The sequence below is a fragment of the Pieris napi genome, chromosome 17, assembly GCF_905475465.1.
Source record: "Pieris napi chromosome 17, ilPieNapi1.2, whole genome shotgun sequence".
Taxonomy (NCBI): domain Eukaryota; kingdom Metazoa; phylum Arthropoda; class Insecta; order Lepidoptera; family Pieridae; genus Pieris; species Pieris napi.
Genome location: NC_062250.1, coordinates 6,310,832 through 6,332,532, shown reverse-complemented (window position 1 = coordinate 6,332,532; position 21,701 = coordinate 6,310,832). Strand labels below are relative to the sequence as shown.

The 21,701-nt window shown below is 32.1% G+C and overlaps 1 protein-coding gene across 1 annotated transcript in view; it reads right to left on the bottom strand.

The window, feature by feature from the left end:
• LOC125057651 (C3 and PZP-like alpha-2-macroglobulin domain-containing protein 8) overlaps positions 1 to 21,701 on the bottom strand; it is a 194,966-nt gene that overhangs the window by 62,044 nt on the left and 111,221 nt on the right. The window contains exons 4-6 of the mRNA XM_047661428.1: positions 16,473 to 16,658; positions 14,441 to 14,566; positions 4,556 to 4,779 (exon numbers count right to left, since the gene is read on the bottom strand). Of these exons, the coding sequence (XP_047517384.1) occupies positions 4,556 to 4,779; positions 14,441 to 14,566; positions 16,473 to 16,658 (536 nt within the window). The remainder of the gene's footprint in view (positions 1 to 4,555; positions 4,780 to 14,440; positions 14,567 to 16,472; positions 16,659 to 21,701) is intronic.

The following is a 21,701-nucleotide window of genomic DNA, read 5'->3' as shown; positions in this document are numbered from 1 at the left end:
GCTTTTGACATTCTAGTTCTTGAATAATTTATTATCAAGACTTATTTCTAGACTCAAATTGTCTACAGTTTCACGCCTATTTAAGTAAGGTCGAATTCACAATCTCTTCTTTTTCTGTTTCTTTTTTAAAACAATATAAGCTGCTGGGACAAGTGTGATTTCGTCAGCCATTGTTGCCGGTTTGTGTAGCCCGTTTAGGAGTCTGCATCATGGGCCATACTATTGCAGACATATTGCAACACATTGCCCAGCCATAGATTGTTCGGCCATCAGCTGCATTAAAATATTTTTCTAATGGCCGAACAATTAGTTGCCAACAGTGCAGCCATCAATTGCAGCAAAACATGGCCCGTTTAGACGCGCCATAACTGTCAAGCATATTATGTTCACCCGTGGATACGGTGAAATCTCTCAAATTAAATAATTTATTTTAAATAAAGGTTTCGAATCGCAAAGATATATCCACAATTTTAGGTTAATTGCGTATTGTAGATTAAATAATATAGAAAATTGTCAGCAATGAATAAAGTAGTGAACATTAAATATTAATTATTTTGTATCCATCCTATAACTTTCATAAAATTAAAAATTAGGTTGAGCAAATCTGTAACAAGACATTATGACATTAACTGTTAGGCGGTACGAAGTTCGCCGGGTCATCTAGTAAGACGTAATAGCCATATTTACGGTATAAAAGAGAATTCTATATTTATTATCTCTTCTAATATTCAGACTAATACAATTTGCCGGCAAAGGTAATATGAATTATGAATTGAATTTCTAGCTATAATAAAATCATGTTGAAGTGTACATTAATTTTGTCATTATGTAGGGGAGAACGGACATTGAATATTTTTGGTATCTATTTTGCTTTTCAAACTCAATATAAAATTATAGATTCAAATTTATCACCCACGGTTCTTTTTTTCGTATTAAATTTAATAACTAAATAAATGAAATGAAGTTCCCTACATATTATACAAGATCTAAATAGAAATGGCATATGACACTGAAAGCTTAGATAAGCGCCGTCAACCGTCTTAAAGCCAGTCTAAAATGAAAACGATATTGCGGGTTCATCTTTAATTAACCCATTAAGTGCGGCCCGACCTGGCTTAGTGCCAAAACCTTTAGCGACAGTAGTCTTTACAGGAACAACGCTTACCTTCCCCTATTTTAGGGTTAAAGGTCGTTTAAATTTAGACGGCGAGCGTATAATGAGTTTTGTTATATTTATTTACAATGTCTTTATCAAATTCGTAATATTGATTCATATAGGACCGTTGATATTTATTTCCGAATAAGTATTAATATAACACATTTTTGCACCCACACACTTACTCATTCGCTATCATGCACCCCCACAGTCATGCACTCAGTCGTATTGATAACAATTGAAAAAAAACAAATGTAATGTAATTAAGATATATATTTTTTATGGAATTTACTTTACGTATTATTTTACCTAAAATGGTTCCCAAATCTTACACCTTATAATGAATTGTTGTCAAACACATTTTTATTTTATTTATTATTTTTTTAAGTGAGAGTTGGCGCAACTAATGTTAGTAATGCTTTCATCAGTGGAGAAAAAATGCTATTTAATTTTTGCTGCTTTTAATTTGTTTAAAAATTCGTTATTAATTTCTATAAAATCATCAAAAATTGTATTTTTAAGTAACAAATAAATTGTTCTTCCTAAACATAATTATTAATTCAATAAAATATCTTCTTAAACTAATGAACATTATTGTTATTTTATATTAAGTCAACTTACAGTTAAGTATTTACTGAAGTAGTTAAGATGACGTTAACTTATTGTTATTGTTACCCCTTAACACTAAAGAGGGATGATATAAGTTTGAAGTATCTATGTTTCAGGCATAGCTCCTTGAAGAATAGATTATAGAGCGGTTTTTTGTTAGAAAGCTGACGTGATTGAGGTCCTTCTTAGCTACAATTTATGACTCGTTTGAGATAAGCCGCTGTTTTTGTTAGCTGCCGGAGAAAACTTACACACATAATAAGTATGTACTTCTAATATTTGGAACACTCATAGTACCACTGAGCTATTCTGATGATGTAGTTTGCAAGATATCGTGGTAACTTACAATTTTTAATTTTATATTATTGTTATTGTATAATAGCAATAAAATTTTATTCATGCCAGAAACATCATCATAATACAGTAAAAAAATTAAAAGGACAATTATTTAAATATGCAGTATTACCATTGAAAGCAGTTGCTTTCTTGCAAGCTTAAATAATCTAAAAATAACACTTAATCTAAAATAGTTAGTACAACCTTCTTAGTTGTATTGTTTAGAGTTAGTAAAAGTGCTATGTTTATACATATATTTCATAAGCATTATATCACATATAATGGAGGTAATCAATCATTTCCGTATATTTAGCAATAACTCAAGTTGTATGAAAGAATCATATCACAAAACCTTTATTTTCGCTGTAATTTATTATCCGAAAAGACACAGTGAATACAAATTGGTAAGATGGATGGAGATATTCTGTTAATCATCTTATTCAAACAGTAATTTACAATTTTCTTAATATAAATAACCGTTTCAGCTTGAATAAATAAATTATTATATAAGCTAAAAATAATACGATGGAACTGATTTTTTTGAAGACGGAAAAAAGACCTATAAGTATATTTATTTTGGAATTATTATATTAATTTTCATTTGAAAATTAATTTATTAGTTTTGTACGAGGTATACTCAAAAACCTGAGGCTTTCTTTGTTATATATTTTATATAATACAATAAAATGAGGCATATCAAAAAAGCGTATTATGGACTGCTGGTCTCGATAAATTGAAATGGAAATGGTTCGACGATGTGGTGCGTCTCAAGAACGGTGGGTGAGTTGAACAAAGGAAATGAAATACCTTTTGGCTAAAAAAAAACCAGAGAGGAATACGCATGATGGGACGATTAAAACCAATAGATGGTAACGGCTGGTTTCGGGAAACTAAATCAAGGCAACACTGGTCTTTATTGGGGGACCTTAACCTCAAAAGGTGGTTCTCAAACTAATATAAATGAATATAAAATTATACAAACAAACTTATTGTAATTATTTTGAAGAGAAATACAAGGCTTCTTATAGGTATAACAGTCCTAAAATATTGTATCTATTTATGAAAAAAATATACACAATTTAGTTATGTTCATACAAAAACGACGCAAAGTTAAAGGTACCTGTACTACTTCCTACTTCAACTTTTCTTTAGAGTATCTAGTTAAGATCACTTTGCTTAAAAATGCTTTCAAAGTTCTGAGCAGATTGCAATCGTTCCTACACTGAAACTAAATGCTTAAGTATTTTTATTTCCTCGCTTACTGTACGAGGCTCTTTATTATTATTTTAACTTGATTTTGCTATCCAAAATCAAGTTAAAATTTCAATCGTTTGAATACATAAAAATCTGTATTTTAAATGCAAATGAGGTTAGTAATATCCAAATACGTTAGAGCAGTGTTGGCCTAGTGGCTTCAGCGTGCGACTCTCATCACTGAGGTTATAGGTTCGATCCCCGGCTGTGAACCCATAAACTTTCTTTCTATGTTATCATTCGCTCGAACGGTGAAGAAAAACGTCGTTAGGAAACCGACATTTCTTAGACCCAAAAAGTCGACGGTGTCTGTGTGGCACAGGAGGCTGATCACCTACTTGCCTATTAGATTGAAAAATGATCATGAAACACATTCAGAAATCTGAGGCCCAGACCTAAAAGTGGTTGTAGCACCACAGATTTTTTTTAATAATATCCCAATATACAATAGTAAGTACTTATAAAAAGCCCGAGGTTAATTGTCGTTTATTAGTTGCGAAGAGAAGAATGTAACGTTTTACTTTACGAACCTTTACAGTTACGGATGGAACCGATTCGTAGCTTGGTGGTTTGCCTCTTAAAGTTTTTATTGAAGTGAAAACTTCTTTAGAGGCGTTGTACACTTTTTTGGAATGGGTAAAAAATGTTAAACTCGCGTCAGGACACGTGACCTGATCGAAAATTCGTAAGACGGATGGAGAGTAGACAGCTGGCGCGGCGTATTTAATGTAATATAAATTGTCATGTTTGTGTACGATAGCGCAATAAATAAATATTGTATTCTAACACATAAATGATAGTACTTTTATACTGATCATTAAAGCAATTCGTGCAAAACCATTCCAAAATATCAAAAATGCAAACTAATATTCAAGTTTTCACTTCTGCCGGCACTCCCGGAGTGCAACCCGTCATTTTTTTTATTGTTATATTTATATGTTCTTAGATGTAAACTTTTTTGTTATGCCCGTTGGCAAACGTTTTTAAATAAATAAATTAACACGCATGGTTGATATCTGCCGGTCTTCCCCGCGAAAGTTATTAGTTCGAATTGTTATAGAGAATTAACGTAAAACTTCAATGTGCACGGGACTTTTAAATTATAAAATATTATTACTATATTTTAAACAGGAATTGTTTCGATGTTACGTTAGTAAGATAAGTTATAATTTCTATTTTGCCGTTTAATATTACGCTTACCCTTCCAACAAATGGTAATCCAGGTTTGTATCTCCTGCGCATACTGTCAGCAAACTTAAGTTCTACAGAGTGTTGTTCTGCTGCAGGTGTCGCTGGTGTCGAGGCACCTGGTCCAGACCCAACGGATAGTTCCACATGCGCCGAACCACCACCGCAGATTGCTTCAATTGTCCAAGTACCTGCTTGGGCACCGGCCGCAATGATGGCTGTCAGTTTCCGAACACCTGTGAAATAAATTTAGATAGAAGTTCCGTTTGTGATATTTAATCTCATCAATTCAAATTCAAATTCAAAAATCATTTATTCACGTAGGTAACACAATGTACACTTGTGATTCGTCATTAAAGAAATACATATTAATGCTTCTAATTTTACATTTACTGCCAGTTCTCAAATCATGGGCGTAGAACGGAAGAGAAGAACTGGCAATAAACTCTCCGCCACTCGTTTTAATCGCCATGTTTTTTTTTTACACAACCTTTGTAAGGAGCTGCAACCATTACACCATGTTCCACATGACATCTTAAGTAATTTTTTTTTTCTCATGAAATTTTGTGTGCATATTGGGTATGTCTGAGAATCGGACAACATCTATTTTTCATCCCCCTAAATGTTAAGGGTAGTCCACCCCTAAATATTTTTTTATATTTTTAGATATTTTTTTATGATACAACATTAAAAAATACATACAACCCCTAACTTTCACCCCTCTACGATCAACCCCTATTGTTTTATTATAAATGATATACATGGCAAAACGACGTTTGCCCGGTCAGCTAGTATCAATATAAATGGCTTGTTTATGTTCAAATACATGTTCGTGTACGTAACTATAAGGTAATTGTTTGTGTAACACTCATATTCGAAACACATGTATGACATATAACGTATTAGATTTCACAAACGGTAGTTAGCGCTAAGTGTCATTGAATCTAACTGAATTACAGCTTAATCAATCGCAAAATTGTTTACTGAGTGTGATTAAAAAATCCTATTGTGCCCAGAAACTCATCAAAGTTTAAAAACGAATGTCTCCGAGAAAAAGGTTTAAAAGAACAAGCATGAGAGAAAGAAAATAGTCAAGCGAAGTCTGAACGCCATATTGAAGCGTAACAAAAGCCACATTTTTCTAAGAAGCCGACTTTCATACGATCGAAGATTGCACTACAAAGGCTTTGTAGCAACACCTTTGCCCTTGCTTGTTTTGTAAAAATAATGGTACTTATTAAATAACAACGTCGATGAAGATTTTTGAAGTTATACTTCTTTAGGCGCGTTATGAAAAATTTATGAGAGTGAAATTTTACGATGCGCGCACAAAATTAACACAATGAAGTTGCCCACGGAAGATGCTACGGCCTTGGACATAATTTAAAAACAACATTCGAATAATAATAGAATTTATGTTACACTTAATGTAAGAGAACAATAATAAATATTTATTTATTTAATTTTTCAAATGTAAACTGAACTTTATTGACTATAATGACTCCTTCTCCAGTCTTTGATGATTTAATTGTAATTAATTATTTGCATGCAATCAAAAACTAATTTTAATAATGTCAAAGAAGTATAACTTCTTACGCTTGTACATAAGTAAACGCACCCTTTTTTATTAATTAACTCTAATTATAGCTGAACAGTTTGTTTGGTTTACTTAACGGGAATTATTGATTCAAAATATTGTATTGTGTTGATCCAGCCTCACCACTGAATGGCTTGAAGGCCCCAGTGACTGATGTCTAGAAGTTGTATATATCCTTAGCGATCGGAATAACTTTATTAGCGTATCACACTGATTATAACCGTACATTGTAGTTGTCACTATACAGTTGATTTATAAAATAGCCCTTCCAAAAGTATAGTTCTAAAAGGCCGGTAACGCACTCGCGAACCCTTTGAAAGTGTCTATGGGCGACAGTATCACTTAACATCACGTGCCTCAGCCTGCCCGTTGACTGTTCTATAAAAAATTTATATCCAGATTTTTTTACCACTTTCTACTGTAATAACCTAGAAGTATTAAATTAAACTGGAATAGTTTTAAAAACATCAAGCCTATATGAATTAACAAGTTATTGAATGCCTTTGTCAGTTTTACAATTAAAGTCCCCTCATAAACAGTGGATCCATAATTAAAAATATATATCAAAGGTCCAGCAAACATCAAGTCAAAACCAGCTGTTAACGCCCCGCAAAGTTTTTGCTATGACATGTGACTTTAAGAGGGTCGGCTATTTATCAAAGGACCCGCCGACAGCGAGTGACGTCACGCTGTGATTCTCATTAATTTGTTAAAATGTAAGAGAAAACATTTTGTTTTAATTTTCATGAACAAATGTCGCTGAAGGGTATTTTTTTCAACTTAATTACGTAAACAAGAAATCATTAGCAGTTTAGATTTAGATGAATTAGGTATTATTTTTACTTTGTTATTTGTTACGTAAAAATGTATTGCTTTAGTAGTATATTTGGGTTTTTGTTTTTTTAAATTAATATATATATTTTACACTGTTTTTATTTTAGTTACGTTACTAAGTGTGTTTGCTTAAATTGCCGCACATTCTGGATGTTAGCTATATACTTAATTCAGTGAAAATATATATATTTTTAATAACAAGTTATACGTAAGGCCCTTATAATGTGGTCCATATAAAGGATTTTTGAACAATAGGTACTTATGTTTGGAAATGTACTGCGCGGTTCTCACTTAAAAATATATTTTTTGAGTGTCACAAAATAAGTTCTGTCAAGTTCTTTAATGTTTTTTCGAAATTATTCTTGTATGAGTATAAAGTTAGTAAACCGATGATTACAATATATTTCAGACCTCTGTGAGCACTATATGCTAATTACGTTTTTTGTACTGTTGAATTATATATAAAAATTAAGTTAATATTAAATATTCGTGTCAATATTTTCACTTAAAACAATAGAAATTCTAAAGGCGTATTGTCTCAGATAAATGCCTCGTACTATCATCCACTTATTCAAAACCATATCACATAACCTCAGATATAGTATGAAAAGGGTCTTGTAAACATGGCAAGTGAAATCCGAACGCGTGTCAGGTAAGCTATATGATCCTTTTTAAGAAATTCCCCAGGTTATTCCTTTTGATAAATCTATGCGGGCGCTGAGTTCTTCATTGCCTTTTCCCGCAGAGTAAATTTAGTTTTATGTGCAGAAATGTATGGAAGGTTTTTTGATAAATAGTGTATGAATACCTACGTCACGAATAATGAACTGATAGACTCTAATTTCTTTATAAAGTACATTCTTCTTTTCGCAATGTGAAGCCAAAGCAAATATACCAAATAAATATAATCTATCTTATAAGAATAGAATTAACTATAATAAAGCATGCCCTCTCACAACATTGCTGTGCTTAACCAAGGTCCTAATTGTAATAAATTATAACGTGTCAAGTGTAAAATATGAACATAAGAAATGCAATAAAGATTTGAGTTTGAGTTTGAGATTGTTTATTAAAATTTAAATGGACCTGTTTAAACCGTTTATAATATAATAAATATATATATGTCGGAGAGATAAACTACCACTGGTTTTGAATTTGACGTTGTTAATTTATAAGCTCCGTGGCATATAATGACAATGACAACTGTTGACGTTACGGCAGTGATCTGACATATAAAATATAACCTCCAAACCCAAATAACTAGAGTTTGTGAAAATTATGCTTTATTTGTTACGAATATAAATAATATGACGCATATAATGTGTTAAATTTATTTATTTACTTTTAAAGTGAATTGTAAGATATGATTGTATCGTTAAAATTTAATGAACTTTCTATCAACAACAATGTGTGAATTCTTTTAAAACTTGAAAAAAAAAAGCCAGCTAACTTATGAAATTTTTCAAGTAAACGATTGATTTAATCTTTATCGACTATATATATAATGATTTTTTTAGGCTTCTCGTCGAACATTAATCAAGTGGGTCATATATCAAACTCATAAATTATATTTCACAATGTATTAAATGTTAAATGTAAGTAAAGAAAGGCGAAATAAAAACTAAAAACTAAATTTGTTAAGTCGTATTTAAGCTTGTGGATTACTTTTGCCCTTCTGTCCTACGGAAACGAATGTAAAATAAACTTTGCAATTCGACTGCTTTGTCCCATTGAGATTTCCGTAATAATGAACAGTATTGAATTAATTTGCAAAGGTTTTTTTAGGATTTCTAGAAACCGGGGTTTGTATAAATTATTAGTTAAAGTAGCAGAGTATTAATCTATAGCTAAAATATATATAGAACATAAAATTATTTTTTTTATAAATGGTGAATGTGAAAATGACTTTCATTTATTATTTTTAGGTAAGATTAATAAATACGGAGGAGGTCCGTAAAGACTAGATGAAGTGCTACACAAAGCATTTCTATCATATTCATGAACGAATTTAACAGTTATTTTTTTAGAAAAGTAATTCAAGAATGTTAAGTACAGAACATTTGATAGAGTAATATTGCGAATTAAGAACAGAAAGTGACTGATTTGGTACTTGGTACAGTACCATGTTCTTCACCTATAATGAAAAAAACATAATCTTGATTAAAGTACAATAAATGTTTGAAGAAAGAACGCAATCATTTTCATCGGTTATTTTTTTAAGGTTAAAAAAAAGAAACGTAACAATGATTTTTATTATATTGTTAACCCCCTCAGCAACGTTAGAAATTTCCATACAAGTTTGTAACCCGCTCCCGGCGACGACATCGTATGCTTCATTATCAAAAAAGCTTTACCGAATTTTCCGAACAAGGTGTATTATAAAGTTATTTTGTGAATGGTTCAATGTATAAGTACACAAGATTAATACAGAAGAGATCTTTTGTTACGAGAGTATATGAAAAGCTTCATAATTTTCAAATAGATGAAACAACGCAACAATGTTAAATTGTGCAATAGCTTTCCACATCAGATAGTTCTATTTATATTTAAATTTATACTCAACACGGTATTGTGTTAAATTCAAATTAATGTATGCCAATTAAACTTGGGCAAGTTAGATTTACAAAGAGCTATTCATAGACATTTCATCATACGGTCACTAATTGGCGCTTGTTGTCTAACTTATACAAAGCACCTACATAAATATATGTATGTACTTATATACCTTCAAACCGTCTAATAGTATACGGAACAAATGAATAAGGTTGGATGAGTATAATAATATAAAAATAATATTTCCGAAACCATTTGACTTAGGGTCCTTTAAATATGCCCAATGCCAATGTGCCCATGGGCGGCGGATTAACATCAGGTGAGCCTGTTTGCCTGCTGTTACATAAAAAAATACCTCCTATCCCACAAATTAAATTTATAAGTTTATTCGCATCCATTTGCGATGATTGGTGAATGTTTTATCTGGTATTGGCGTTACATAGCTATTATAATCTTTTTTTTTAAGTTGGTAAGTAGCACGCCATTTGTTAAGCATTTCGATCACGTCAGGTTTCTAACAAAACCACATCTTAATCGGTCTATTACATTAGAAGCTACGATACACAGATACGTCGAACATATAACAACCCTATTTTTGCGTCGGGGGTTAATATGGTATGACAGAGGGGGTTTATATGATAGAAATAAGTTAAGCTAAAGGATTTTTATGAAAATCAACATGGATAAAAAATATTTCTGAGATGTTTTACTTGAAATGGCCTTTTGAACATATTGCATGAAATTAGCTTATTTTCTTATTTTTCAGAGACTTCCCTTAACCACAAAATGCAAAAACTAGTTTAAATTTATCTCAACTTTACGCAGAGTTCGCTCTTAATTAGCACACGGTGTTTCATAAACTTAATTTATATTTTCATGCTTATGCATGGAATAAAGAATATCCTTTACTTACAAAGTGAGACAAAATTAATAACATTTATTAGTAGTTTATTATGGACTTCTTAAGACAATTACAGAATAATAGAGCCTTGCAACTTGTCGTTACGCTACCACATAATGTGTTAAGTTGTATTGTCTTTTATAGACATAACTTTTACACAATCAAAGAAAACACTTTTTTACCGGATTGAAATTATGTATTATTATAAATTTACAATTATTTAACATAATTTTAAATTTTTCAGACGTTTCGCGTGCTTTACAGCGTGCGTGGTCACGGTGACTGAATACAAAAGGTGTTGCATGTTAAAAAGTATCACAGCTGTAGAAAAAGTTGTATATTTACCGATTGGTTTGTTAAAAGATTGGTACGCGAAGCCATTGAAATCAAAAAACACCGCCATTGAAATTAATACATAACTTCAATCCGGTAAAAAAGTATTTTCTTTAAATGTGTTATGTTAATGTATATATTATAACCAGTAACTAAAAATATTCAGTCGGTCCGTTGAAGATATTTTTATGAATAAGGAAGCAAAAAATGATTTGCTTAATTTGATGAATTAATTGTCTGTACGTAAGTTTGTAAAACGATTTCAGAGTAGTATTAGTTATATGCACCTGCACACCAATCAGTTTTCACTTAGAAAACTCATTTATCCGAACGAAACGAAGCTTTTGGTGGAGGCAACTTCAGGAAGCGGCAACAATAACAAAGTTACTTCGCAATTAGAGGGGGTTTGTTCACGATATACCAATATAACTCGATCAGCTATATATTGAAACATAGGGCGTATAGATAGCGTTGTTATAAAGTATCAGATATCTAATTAAACAAAAACATATATAATTTATATCTTAGCGATGTCAATCGACATCAATGTAACCTAATAATATAAATTACTAGCTGATCCGACAAACGTTGTTTTGCCATGTACTTATATTATTTCTAAGAAACATTATTTTAGTTCAATATAAATTAACTAACTGCTACAATAAAAAATAGGGGTTGATCGTAGAGGGGTGAAATTTAGAGTTGTTTGTATTTCTTAATGTCACATATTAACAAAAATAAAAATTGTATCCAAAAAATAAAAATATTTTTTTTCTGACGGACATATCGCTTAGGAGTTTGAAATATAGATAGTAGCCGATTCCCAGACTTACTGAATATGCATAAAACATTTCATAAGAAACAGTCGAGCCGTTTAGGAGGAGTATGGGAATGAACATTGTGACACGAGAATTTTAAATATTAGATAAATAAATTATGTACCACGAACATCTTTTACATTATAATTTCAAATTTGTATCAAATAAAAGGTGTCAAAAACTCTACATTACCCATACAAAATATACAGAACGCTGACAAAAAACTTTATATTTGATATAAAATCTAACATTTTCGAAGAAAAGGCGTATATATTCTACAAAAGGCGTGGGTTTTAAATATAATTTACATTTGAGATCAAGGATAAGTTTTCCCGAAATCTAATGCAAAACTCGACTTAGCCGAGTGAGGAGTTTTCTTCTATAAAAGCCTTTCCATGCCATCTCCAAGTGAACCCGTGTCAAATTTTGATAGATTGGTTTTGCCTTCCACGCCTCGCTGACTTATCACTGATATGTTATATGCTCCATTAGACATAAATTAATATTTTTGAATACGCATACTTTTACAGATTACAGCTTAGATCAATTAGAATGGTAGACAAAGGGAGGGTGGGAAGATAATTAATATAAATAACGTTTATAAGCGTAAGATATTATGAAAAATATAAAAAAAATACTGTTATGATGCTTTAAACTACTAGACACAACGAAATAGCAGATTGAAATACTAATTAATTATCAATTCGACTTTCGTTTTTATTGTTTACTTAATTTATTTACAAGCCTGTAGGTACTATATTGTACTCCTCGCACTACTTCGCAAAAGTGTGTTACAGAGAGATCTGTTACGGCGAAAAGTAAAAATAAAATATCATTGAACAAAAAGCAAAACCATATCTCACCTGAAAAGTACTAAGATTTCTGTAAGACACATTTCTTAATTCGTTTCGTTGATCCAACGGGCAAGTGCTGAAGAGAAGTACTTTAATATTCACCGGGAATCAAAATTAAGACGCAAATAAAGCGCATTGAAACAAACAACGTATCTACATGTGCAGCCAAATAATATCTTCCTTTTTTTATCTCCCTAACCTGGAGGTAGTGAACTGGACTTCCGACGAAACAATTGTTTCAGGTCACACAGAAAGTATCTTTTATTTCTATTGAGGCATTCCGTGACTTTCAAACTGTAGAAAAAGGAATTAGAATTATCTAAGACTATTAGCTGAAGCCGTCTTATAACGATGACCTCAGAAATAGTTTCGGCATCCTTAACCATGACAAGAAGCCCTTTGAAGTAAATTACTCGGAATAGTTGTCCGACTCATTTGCGGTCTCTTTATTCTTGTTAGTTAATGTGACATTACGACCAACATGAATTTTAAGAGATTAAAAGAAGATATGGAACCAATCATCATTACGCAGAATTTTTTAATCTCATACTTTCCTACCACGTAGTTTCGATTATAGCGATAGAGTATACACGTAAACGATTGCGATATAATCCAAAGCCAATCATCGAAATTAGTTCTATAGAATAACGCATCTGGCTATTTCTCGTGATTTCGTTTGTATAGATAAAGACATAAAATATTATACCACCACTATGTGTAACCTGAAGTATTTCCGAACCAATTCGACTTAGGGTCCTTCAAGAAAAGAGCGTACCAATTCTTAAAAGGCCGGCAACGCACTCTCGAGCCTTCTGGCATTGAGAGTGGCCATGGGCAGCGGTATTACTTAACATCAGGTAGACCTCCTGCCCGTTTGCCCCCCATACTATAAAAAAAATATACATATAAGATTTGAATTTTGGTACAAAACATTTGATACAACTATATTCACATATCCCCATATATTATAATACATATTCCCAAGTAAGCGCTTGATTTGAACCCACAGGACAAGCGACAGCCTGGACGTCTCAAGCAAACCTGGCCGTGTACAGTTTCAGACTTGTCAAATTTTTATACACTTCCAAATAGGTAATACACAAACGACAGCACAACCAAGACTACTTTTTCTTATAATATAAAACTTGAAAGGATATTTAACAGCGTATTTAAATTAAATTCTGTCAAATTCATGACATAACTTTTCCACATTTAATTTATGGAACATATTTCTTTTATACAAAAATATAAAAACAATAATCTTAGATACGCTACAGTCTCAAACAACTTCACCCTAAACTATCGTCAAAGATTTGAAAACAATTTGTAATAGGAAATTGAATCTGTCAGATTGTTAAAACGGCCTTGATCTGTTGGAGTGACACGAGAAGGCTTTTAGGGACAAACAATGCCTTTCGTACCTGGTTTGAAATCTTAGATGGATCAATACGTATACGGCTTCAGTTGAACATACACCTAGATTCACGAATTCTATTTTACGTTTGCAAATTATGGGCGTAATAAAGCCAAAAATCATTGATCAATCACAAGCATTTAATTTATATTTCTTTTTTTTTGACGTTCACACACACAATGTACACTACATTGTGTTACCTATACGAATAAATGATTTTTGTTTGTTTGTTTGTTTTCTTGACAGTTATGTGTAAAAAGATAGTGCTTAGACATTTTGTTTTTCTTTGATTATTGTTATTATGTGTGTGTGTTTTTGATAGTAATAAATGATAAGTCTATGTCTATGTCAAAATTCTTTTCAGGCAGTCATTACAAGTTGATAAGTCACATATTAGGTTACTACCAAGTTTTATATTCTTTTGTATAACAGAAATTTCCATATTTCAAGTGTATTTTGGAAGCGTTAGTCTAGTCACTAGTGGTCATCTGTTCGAGTCACGGTCATTGAGAGATGCTCGTGTAACAAAATTTATTTATAATCATCCTTTAACTTCGGTATATAAAACCTTCATATATTTTTAATAAACTCACCCTCATCCAAAGACAACTGCTCCCATATTGCCACTTTGGTGCCGGCCGGGTTCTTCAATGCAACGTACGCAAGTTCATTTCGCACCAAACGCAGGTCGTGGTCCAACGCCAATATCCAGAACGTAACTGTAGTAATAAAACGGTTATAAGGAATATTTTTTTGGAAATATATTTGAGCTTTTACCTATGTGTACGATTATGTGTCAAAATTACTGAATAACATGTCATAAGAGGAAATGGCGCTCGGCGAATAGTTTGATATAATTATAACTAAGAGTCATTTATTCGTTAAACTATATTTTCACAAAAGATACATATACCTATGCAAAAGTTTTTTTAAGGACCTCTTAAAGAGCAAAAACTTCGTCCTACCTAATCTCTCTCTTACTTCAAATTTTTTTCTGCCAATCTTATTTTAGCTCAATTTCCACCGTGCTCGAGGATTGGGTAATAGTACAAAGATGAGATTCAAGTTGTTCTTCCACTTGAGGAAGCCTTCTATCTTTTGGAGATAGTGATTAAATATAATAATAACATAAGGTTAATACAGCCTTAATTAGTACGTGAACAAAGGCTTAAAGAACTTATTTAGCGTATCCGATAAAAGTATCTTAAAATATTAACATTTGAAATATATGCTCAATATAACCAGTGAAACAAATTTTACACGTGTACCTAATATGTATGTAAAGCAGTAAAGCTAGAATAATAGATCAAAACCATAGCTGGTTTATACCGGGGTTCACGATTTAACTTATTGGTCGTTGTAGTAATTAATTACAAACAGCTCGTTCAAACTTGAACAATAAAGGGACTACGCCCAAACAACCTTACAAGGTTTAGGGTGATACAAATCTATCCATAGATCGGTAATTGCGTAAAATCGTAGAAGGAACAGAATAGTTCTTATATTTTTTAGAACAATGGTCACTTTAAAAGCCATACCATTAGTGCTTTATTAAAAAGATTATATCCTGAATCGTATATCGTATACGACCGAATATTATAAAAGTAACTTGAGAAGAGCAGTCCGAATATTAAATAGTAGTCGAATATTGTTTAAAATCAAATTTTAAAAATTACGCAGTGACTGGTTGTAATTGTTTATATTTATAAAATTGTCGCTTATGGATATCATTTAACTCCGACTTCATTTCAAAAGCATAATTAAGGACTACGGATTATTTAGAAATACAAATTGGACTCAGATTAAAAACAATTAATCCATGCTATCAATCACTGTCTGGTGATTGAAATTCATGTCATACCGAATTGAGCAGTGTTGGTAATCTCTGGTTCGAACTCTGCGCAAAAATGGACTTAATATCATGTCCGGACCGCCTACATGCTTATTAGAAAAAAACAAATGATCACTAAACAGGTCCATTCCAAAAAGGTTGTAGCCACTGGTTTATTACACAATGAAGTAATACGCCTACGCTCTTAATAATCCCAAACGAAAGTAACAAAAGAAATCTGCCAATCAGTGTACTAAGCGGGGATCTAATTAATTACGCCCTATACATTAGTACATTATTAATCGATACCCTTATTACGTTTCTATTAGGTACTTGATCCGTCAATAAGATATTTAGGTAAGGTTTTTATACACTAGAAACTGAACTTTAGAACTTTAAGCTTATATCTCGATAAAGGTATATCTTATATCTGTATTAGAAACATGCCATGACATGTATATCATAATATGAAATTGTAGCTGATTTGCTAGTGTCTGAAAACTTATTTTTAAACTTAGTATTGAGCGTTAAACACCTACGCACGCAAGTGAACGCAAAAATAATATTTAACATATTAATAAATGAATCAGACGTTTATATCATGATTTTATGGTATGGTATTAATTTTTTTAGGTTTTTATACTTTCCACATGTACCTACACAAATTTTACGTGTTAAATCAATAGAACCTACAAGTAAAACAGTGGGATATTCCGCTAAAGTTTCTGGTTATCAAAGCTAGTGAAATAGTCACCAATCTTCGCAAACATTTCTTAAATATATATGAAACTTACTGGTCTCCCCAGGTCTATAATGGTGTCGAGCAGGTCTGACGATTACATCACGCACAGGTCCCAGCAGCTTGATCACACTATGGCTTTTGGCAGTACAGTCTTCGATGCCGGCACAGCCTACTGTCGTGTGAAGAGTGCAGTGTGATGCTGGCGATAAAGGAATCTTGAGTGGAATGATGCCGTAACCTGCAAAAGGTATATTAAAATTTAATTAAGTACGGCAGCTGCAGCTGGCGATCCCAGGCCACGCACTTGCGAACCTTCTGGCAGTGTGAGTATCCATGGGCGACGATATCACTTGACATCAGATGAGCCTCATGCCCGTGTTCTGTTAAGAGAATGGTAGTAGCAGCTATGAATAAAAAAATAAAATAAAATATGTTTATTATGGAACATAAGATACATGTATCACTTATTCCACGTCATTAAATTTGAATTTGTAGGCATCCCTACTCATCGGCAAAGAAGACAGAGGGTGTAGGCCGAGAGAAAAAGCCGGCGTAAAAAACTCTCGGTACTCTTTTAAAACAGCAAATCATCAAACAACATGGTGTTTAAGTTTGTTATTAATAATACTATACGATCCTCATACACTTACAAAAAAATTAAATTAATCTCTAACTAAAATACTCAGCCAATCGAACAACAACGTTCAGAAAACATTTAACCTAAAATTCTTGACGTTAATGTCATCGTAAAATCCCACTGAAAGTGTTATTCAAACTCGAATCAAAAACCATTTAAATTCCGAATAGTTGTTCGAGAACCATCGAGAAACGTCGAACCAACAAAAGATCTTGGAGATACTCCAAATGTAAGGGATGTTGAAGAAATTGCGCCAACGAACAACCACTTCACCAGACGTTATTAAGAGGTGAAATTACGTAAACGTCTGGTGAATCGAATCGGTTTTTGCTAATATTTTCTTGGAAAACAATGAGCGTTCTTACGACAACGCCGCGCACATTATATCAATATTTACCTAACTACAAGTACTCTAAGTAAACTGGCCCCATTGGCTTATTGTTTGCGTTTAACTAAGAGGTCTGCATTCAGTTACGGGCAATGCTATAACTGTTCTCTATTGAAGGCTACATAACTCATAAGTCTTCCTTGCTAGATGTGGTGTTATTATTTACTTATTGAGGGTAGTTTAAAAATAAATCAGTGTTAAACCAACTAGCGTGTGTTTCACTACACTAGACTATAAAGAAAACTTAACACTTTTAAAAATCGAGTTACATACACATAAGTTTCAAAGGATAGATCCACATATAAAGAAAACCATTTTCATAGTCTTATAATTTTAGAAGTAATGGAAAGGGCATTTATTCATAACATTCCCTTTTAGCCAAGATCTCAATCACAAAGCCTTGATAGATCTAAGGAAATAACTTCAAGCAATAGAGGTTTACAAAGGCCAAAGTATTTTAATCATAATGAGCGTCGGAAAATATTTATCAAGATTTCTTTGTATGAGTTTTGAACTTTCAAATTCACAAAGGAATATGATTTGAATATCAACATTACACGAATGTGAATTTTTATAGAATTATTTTTCACATTTACTTTGAATGTTCGTGAATTTAACATTTTAATTAGAGAATTTATTTACCTTTGTATCATCACAAAGACTACCAAGCTAAATTGAAGGTTATTTTTCAAAAATTGTAACATAATATGAAAAATATTATATTTAAACTAGCTGCCCCCGCGAACTTTGTTTCTCCTTAATGTAATTTTACTTAGCCCACCATTTTAGTATATACCAACATGGAACATTTTGCTTTGCTACCCCAGAAACTGTTCGGTTATCTGCAATGAAAACTTTTTAGGTTTTTCTGTGAATTTTTCTCTATATAAACCTCAGAGTTCAAGTCATAAGATTTTAATTAACACATAAGAAAAAAAGTGTTGCTCGTAGAGGGGTGACAATTAAGGGTTGTATGTATTTTTGTATGCTGTATCATAAAAAAACAAAAACTTTTTTTTTATCTTAAAATAAAAATAATAATTTAGGGGTGGGACCACCCTTAACATTTATGGGGATGAAAAAATAGATCGTAGCCGATTCTCAGATTTACTGAATATGCATAAAAAATTCATAAGAATCGGTCGAGCCGTTTCAGAGGAGTATGGGACATTGCCACACGAGAGTTTTATATATTAGATATATACTATCCCTCTCTCTCTCTCTAGTAATCTCGTTTAAAGTGAATAAATAAGATATTTTGCATGAATAACGATTAACAGATTATTTCGGAATTAAATAACTTATAATTTTAACTTTTATAAGTTAGCATTAACTTTTAACATTGACGGTGACATTCAGAGAGCCTTTGCGCAATCTATGTCTCCTGTTTGTCAAAATCCAATTAATTTTTGACGTACGAAAGTCAGACTTAGCGCTTAGTATCTCTTCTGAAACTACCGGTGCGTACAGACTATATAACATAACATGTTATAAAACATTGTTATACAACATGTTTCAGATAATGTGGACACTGAATGTTATAAAACATGTTATAATAACATGTTAACCCAGCATCTACGTTTTTTTGTTTTTCTTTTGTTATTTAAAATGGTTATATAACATTGTTATATTGCATTGTTATTCTAATGTGTACAGTATTGTTTTATGTTATAATGTTGAATAACAAGGTTACATAATGTGGACGTGTTATAAAACACAAGTTATATAATATGTTACATAGTCTGTACGCACCCTTAGAGTATTGTGAGATAAATATAAGTGAGTGTTGTTGATAGTCAAATATACTTTAATAACTTTTTGTATTATGGAAAGGGCTGAAACCCCCAACCCTTTAGTTGAATTAATGTGAAACTACCTTTCGTTGAAGTTCTCAAATGAAAATACTCCTTTCGGCTAACGTCAATGAAGCTGATATCTATTTTATCTCGCTTTAAAATATACAGCCTCCTTTAACAGCTAATTAGGCGCTTTTGTACCTTATGAATAGCTGTTCACTTTAGGCTTAATTCAAGCTGCATACAATTCTATAAATTAGCGGTGCTGGCTTCATTAAGCGCCCACAAGCGATTAATGGGGCAGTTTAGTGCTTTAGGTGCTCGGTGAAATATTATAATTAATATTATGTAGTATGTGGTCAGGAGCTCGTCGAGCTAAGCGAATATTTAAAAGGGGAATACTAAAGCATAGATATGAAATTGAATATATACTGGTGATAGTTATATTTTTATTATTCACCATTAGCTGAGCAATGTTGGCCTAGTAGCTTCAGCGCACATCTCTCATCCCTGATGTCGTAGGTTACCGGCTGTACACCTATGGGACTTTCTTTCTATTTGCGCATTTAACATTCGCTCGAACAGTGAAGGAAAACATCGTGAGAAACCCGGCCTTAGACCCAAAAAGTTGAGGGCGTGCGTCAGGCACAGAAGGCTGATCACCAACTTGTCTATTAGATTAACAAATGATCATGAAACAGATAGAGATATCTGAGGCCCAGACCTAAAAAGGTTGTAGCGCCACTGATTTATTATTCACCAATACAACAAAGGTTGTTAGAAAAACATGTGTTGTTTTCTATAAATACAAATTATTATGAGAATCTTCAAAAATCAATAATTTAATAAACGACTCCATTATGTATGCACTCTAGGTAGCAAACTCACTATCGCGTTACACAAATGGAACATGTGGAATATTATGTCACTTCAACTAATATATTCCATTTGATTATGTACCAATAATTTATAAATAAGTCAGCTGAGTTTATTCCTCTGTTTACTGCTTGCTTTGGCTTAGTAGTATTTGTGTTTAACTACTTATAATTAGAAAAGTATCTATCGACGTGGCGTAAAGCAGATTCAATTAAAAGTTTAATTCACTGTGTTGGCATGACTTTTAGGGTAAGACCTCGGTGACGAGAGATGCGCAAAACATTTTAACGTAATTTGTTTTACGTAATGATTTGGTGACGAGAGACGCGCAAAATACTTTAAAGTAATTTGTTTTACATAATGATTTGGTGACGAGAGACGCGCAAAATACTTTAAAGTAATTTGTTTTACGTAATGATTTGGTGACGAGAGACGCGCAAAATACTTTAAAGTATTTTGTTTTACGTAATGATTTGGTGACGAGAGTTATAAACCTATTGAATTATAAGTTTTCAAATATATGGTGGTGGTTATTTGTATCGTGGCTACCCACGTTTTCAATAGAAAATTTATACTTATTGTACTTAAATGTGCTCAATAATAACTGTAGCTGTAAAGACTATTTCATAAATTACGATAATTTTAACATCGAAATATATTTTATTTTGAAAGCTTTTACCAAATAACACTTGGTCTTATTATTGTATGGTCCATGTTTTACAATTTTATCGTGTTTCATATAAATTATATGCTATTCGCTAAAACATATTAAATTAAAAGCAAGATATCTGTATAATAATAATAATAATAATTTATTTTCTCCCATATAATATTTACAACAAACAATAAGATTACAGTTGAGAAGGCATTGGGAGACTGGTTTCCAAACTAGGCAAGAACCTGTGATATGGATAACCAGGCTTCCATTCCACAGCAAAGTCATATTGAGTGGTTACAAAAAGTACATACATAAGGGTAGGCAAACAAATTTGACGTTTTAAATAAAGAAAGAAAAACAAAACAGTCTACTAATTAGAAGTTAGCACAAATAAAGTTGTATGGGCGTATGTGAGGGTGTGTGTATGTGTAGGTGAGTGTGTGTGTTGTGTGATAGTGGGAGAGGGTATGTGTCAGGCACATAATTATTATTATTAATTAATAAGATATTGATTAAAAGGTATCGTTGTGCTAACTAACAATAACTAAAATGTACAGGAAAACCGAAGTATTTTTATTAGCCAAATTGATTCTTATTATTAATTTTTCCCAACAACCGTAAAAACCAAATAAATATTCTCGAGAATGCATTAAGTCACTTTTAATCGCTAACCTTATCGCTGTCGCTCAAGCCGAACTACACCGGGATCAGGCTGTATAGGGATTTAAATAGATTAAACTCAAGGATCCGTTCAGAAAAGCGTGACGTGGAATTAATATAGTTTATGTTTGTTTTGAGTTTCATGTCGATTTATTCATAAAATTATATAGAATTATGTTCACTGAAATGTGGGTTAAAATTATAAATGAGTAAATGGGTTAATGATTGCAATATTTTTCACTTTTTAATATACCTGCAATTTTAAA